At 47.5% G+C, this 4,910-nt stretch overlaps 1 protein-coding gene across 1 annotated transcript; it reads left to right on the top strand.

Moving 5' to 3' along the window:
- The first annotated feature begins 3,165 nt into the window (after positions 1-3,165).
- On the top strand, positions 3,166-3,984 carry LOC137833346 (uncharacterized). Its single transcript, XM_068641698.1, has one exon. It carries the CDS (start codon positions 3,166-3,168, stop codon positions 3,982-3,984), a length of 819 nt encoding a protein of 272 aa, XP_068497799.1.
- Positions 3,985-4,910: the final 926 nt, after the last annotated feature.

The raw sequence follows: 4,910 nt of genomic DNA, 5'->3' as shown, positions 1-4,910 counted from the left end.
GTTTAGCTTTCATTTTTCAGCACCTTAGGCTATAAATAGAGGTGCCTTCCTTGTAAATTTCAGATTTGAATTTTATCTAAAGAAACTATACTCAAAATTGGAGTGAGCATTTGGAGAGCTTTGAGCTTCTTCTCTAGTCTTATCTTGAAGGACCATGGTTTCCTCAAGTGGCGGCTTCCACACTCATCTAGGAGCATCCATTCTTCTAGTGGCGTGATCATCCAACCATTCCTCCATCTTCATGAGCATTCTCTTCTCCTTCCTTTCTTCTTCTTCAATTTGTTCATGTTATCTTGTGTTTTGAGTTGTCTAGCTTTCGGTTTTTCTATTTTCAGCACCTATATTCTGTTTTGTTTTTAAATTCTGTTCGGTTCTTTTGTTTTAAGTTCAATTCTGTTCGGTTTCTTCTTTCCTTCTCCTTTGTTGATTCAATTTGACAATATTTGGTTCATCCAAATGAGTTTGAGAATTGGTACTTGTTATTGGTGAGTTCTTGATTTTAGAACCATGATCCAACTTCTAAGAAAGTGCCTCTATATTTTCCAGCTCAAGGTGATTCCTCAAAGTGTCAAGAATCTTGTTCTATGTGGCTATTGGAATCACATCAGCTTGGCACCATGATCAACATCGATTTTTTGTATTGGACAAATCATGCTCCTACAAATTTCAAACTTGTACACCCTATATAGTATATTGAATAAACACTTTTATTTTCAATCAACATAAATCTCAATGAAATACTCAACTTAATTTACGTATAGAATAAGGAAAATTTAAATATATATTGTGGAGGTAGGAAAAGTTTTACCTAACCTCATAATGGGCGCCAAAATGTTTCTAGACAGGCCAATAAACGACCTAAACTCAGAACATTCAAGGTACTCAAGAACAAGTGTGCTCTTAACCTAATTTTTGATTTGTCTATATGTGAGGTTTTACCTAGTATATATGGAGTTAGTCTTAACCCCGTGTCTACCGTTATGATTCTCTCTTTACTGTCTGGTTAATGCTATATAATCAAAATCCCCGTCTTATGCTATTTCCTTTACATTATTCATTTACATCGGCCTCCTATCTAAATGACCAAGGATCGACCCAAGACCCATAACCAAACAGAAGCCATAAACAAAGTATCAAATAACGATGATTACCGACCAGGTCATCGGGTGTGATGACGTTGACAAGAGAAAGGTAGGTGGTCAAAAAGTCAACATAGTCGTCGTATGTAGAAGCAGGGTTCTGCATATGCATAGTCGGTTATCGCCGAGACGTGTCACTATCCGAGAGAAAGACATCGCCTAAGCGGACGTCGCCTAAGTAAGACATCGCTTGAGTAAGACATCGCCCGAAGAGTCAACCCGCATGACGTAAGCATTTCACAGAAAGGGGGGCCCACATGATGGGATAACCCTAAGTTGGGTGGCGGCACTGTGGGTCCCTCCGTGCAGAATAAACGATTAAGTCAAAGGGGCACGTGACTATGCCCACGTACTCATAAAAGATCTTCAAGGAAGGCTGCATGCATGACACGTGATTAATTAGGGCACCTAAATAGTATGATGGCACAAGAGATACGGCGCCCAAGTTAGAACCCAAGCGGCCACATGGTTAATCATTGCACTCTAGATAAGGGAAGTCCATGTGCCAGATACGCTCAGATCCCAGGAGTAGCGGCGCAAGGACCTTCTCCAAGGAACCCTAGATAATAGCAAGCAACCCAAAGGTAAACCCTAGTTTCCACCTATATAAAGGGCACGAAGAAACCCTAGTGAGGTACGTTTTCACAGTTGCATGAGTTTTAACCTAGTTCTCATAAAGTTACTCAGAACAGTAGTCCCTAGTTGTTCTTGACGGCACACCCAACTGTGAGCACAAGGCAATTAGGGCCACACAGTTTAGTCACACAGTTCCAGTTGTTGAGATTACTATACAGTTTCTAGTTACTTTGGTGTTTTCTCGCTAGCTGACTTGAGCGTCGGAGTGCAAACAGCCGCAAGGGTGCCCCTTTGTTCTTCTTTTTCAGGTACACACAGACGAGGCAGAACGAAGGTGCCCTAGCTCGTTAGAACAAGCCACGCATAAAGACGACCCAGGTCAACCGGCCAGAACATCTGGCGCCCACCGTGGGGCCGATATAAACATCGGTTCCACCACACAAGCTTTCAGTTCCAGATTCCAGAATAAGTCAAGAGGATCCCCAGAGAGCCATGACCACCCGACCAGCACGCGCTAGGAGTGAAGAGATGACCCTACAGCAACTCATGGCCATGGTGCATGGGCTACAAGACGCAGTGGCAACCTCAAAAGTAGAACAGGAGCGCATGCAGGCGGACCTAACAGCCTCTCAAGCAAGAAGCGAGGAACTCCACCGCACCAACGAGGAGTTACGCCATAGATGGCGTGGCAGAGACGAATCGGAGGCTGCATCCCCACCCAGGGAATTCACAACACCATTTTCACAGGCAATCTTGGAGACGGCAATCCCCAATACGTTCACAGGACCCAAAGCGACTTTCACGGGAATGGAGGATCCTGAAGCACACCTCACGGCGTTCCACACACAGATGTTGCTGGTAGGCGGTTCAGATGCCGTTAGGTGCAAGCTTTTTATGAGCACCTTGACAGGGATGGCCATGGATTGGTTCATCAGCCTCCCAGAGGGCCACGTCACGTCCTTTGCGCAACTTTCACAACTATTTAGAGAACAGTACCTGGCCAACAAAACTCCCGCCCCAGTCTCGTACGATCTTTTCGACGTCAAGCAGTTCCAAGGCGAAACGCTAAAAGAATACATAAGCCACTTTGGGGCACAGGTAGTGAAAGTAGGCACCAAGGAGGAACCCATGATTGTATACGCGTTCAAGAAGGGGTGCGTCCCGGATCTTTTAGTAAAACGCTTTACCGCAGTCGCCCCAAAACCTTCGCCGAGATAAGGCGACAAGCGGTAGAACATATTGCCTCCGAAGGTGAAACGTACGAGAAATGCACAACCACTGCGCCAACGCGTCCCAAGGCACAAATACGCACGCAACCTGTTCGGGTTCACCAAGCCGTCACAGAAAGAAAACACTTTGACAGAAAACGTGCTTACGAGCCACGGAGGACCCAACCTAAGGGTAGAGTAGAGGAAGGGAGAGAAGCAAGCCGCCGAGGCACAACTTCGTGATGGAACTCAAAGATCTGATTGCGGTACCCAGCATAGCCGTCAGGTTGAGGCCGCCGATTAAAGCTGACAAGGTGCTGGGACCTCGCAAGGAGTCATGGTGCGAATTCCACGAAGCATTCGGGCACCATATTAACAACTGTCTGGCGCTTGGCTATCAGTTGGATGAGCTCGTGAAGAATGGTTTCCTGAAGGATTACTTGATGGAGAAACAGGCGGGACGACCATCAGGCTCGCAACCGGGGGGCAGTGAGGGGCAGCAGCATGAGGCGCCCGTTCTCGGTGAAATCCACACCATAGCTGGTGGGTTCTCGGGTGGCGGGTGTACTACGTCACAGTGTAAAAGGTATGCGAGGTCCGTAATGTTAGTGGAAGTTTTTGAGGACCATTCTCCCGATGTGGACATCATGTTCACTAAGGAAGACCTCAGGGATGTTGTGCCGCATGACAACGATCCCATTGTGATCTCGCTCGTCACGGCAAGGAGGACAGTTCATCGGGTCTTGGTCGATCAAGGGAGCTTGGCAGACGTGATGTTCTGGCCGACTTTCGAAAGGCTACAATTATCTACGGACCAACTGAGGCCATATAGGGGCTGCTTATACGGTTTTGCGGGTGATCAAGTCGAAGTCAGGGGAACAACGTTCACAGATCGGGCCGCTTCGCGCACGGAAAAAATCAAATACCTTGTCGTGAACGCCCCCTCAGCATATAATATCCTATTGGGAAGGCCAACACTCAATAGGATAGGAGTTGTACCCTCCACGAGGCACATGAAGGTCAAATTACCTTCAATGGAAGGGGTGATCGTCACCATCTGATCTGACCAAGAGGAGGCAAAGAGATGCTACGAAAACAGCCTCAAGAACAGGCGATCAGTGTGCCATGTGACCACAACACCACCTCTTGGTGCAGGGCATGAGCATAAAAACCGACGGGCTATGATGCAGCGTCAGGGGGAACGTCGAAGGCGACGTGGTTATGGATGTGGCATTGGAAGCAACCACCAAGGGCGACGTCACCATGGAAGATGTCGAGCCGAGGTCTGAGAGCAACGCTGGAGTAGAGGAGGAGGAAAACTGCCTGGAAGCCGCCAGGGAGTCAAGCATTGTGAGAGCATTGCTCGCTAGTGAGAAGAGGCCTCGGCCAGTTGGAGATTGGCTCGAAAGGGAGATCGGCGGCAAAACTTTTAAGTTGGGGAAAACTTTAGACGGTGAGACAAGGAACAGATCGCCAAGGTGATAGGCAGGCATCTGGACGCGTTCGCGTGGTCTGCCTCGGATATGCCGGGAGTCGACCCCGATTTTTTATGTCATCGTCTAGCAATGGACCCTCAAGTCAGACCAGTCCGACAAAGAAGAAGAAAATTCAATGAAGAAAGGAGACAGGCGATCAGAGATGAAACGCAAAAACTCCTCAAGGCAGGCCACATCAAGGAGATACAGTATCCGGAATGGCTCGCCAATGTTGTATTGGTAAAGAAGAGCAATGGGAAATGGCGAATGTGTGTCGACTTCACAGATCTAAACAAAGCCTGTCCAAAGGATTCCTATCCTTTGCCCAGTATAGACGCCCTAGTGGACAGTGCAGCAGGGTGTAGGTTGTTAAGTTTCTTAGACGCATTCTTGGGGTACAACCAAATTAAGATGCACCCCATGGACGAGGAAAAAATTGCCTTTCATGACGGAGAAGTCGTGCTATTGCTACAAGGTGATGCCTTTTGGGCTGAAGAATGCGGGGGCCACGT

Source organism: Phaseolus vulgaris, chromosome 6 (assembly GCF_000499845.2).
Source record: "Phaseolus vulgaris cultivar G19833 chromosome 6, P. vulgaris v2.0, whole genome shotgun sequence".
In the NCBI taxonomy this organism is placed as follows: Eukaryota; Viridiplantae; Streptophyta; class Magnoliopsida; order Fabales; family Fabaceae; genus Phaseolus; species Phaseolus vulgaris.
Note: the sequence above shows the minus strand (reverse complement) of the source record. Positions and strands in the feature narration are given on the sequence as shown.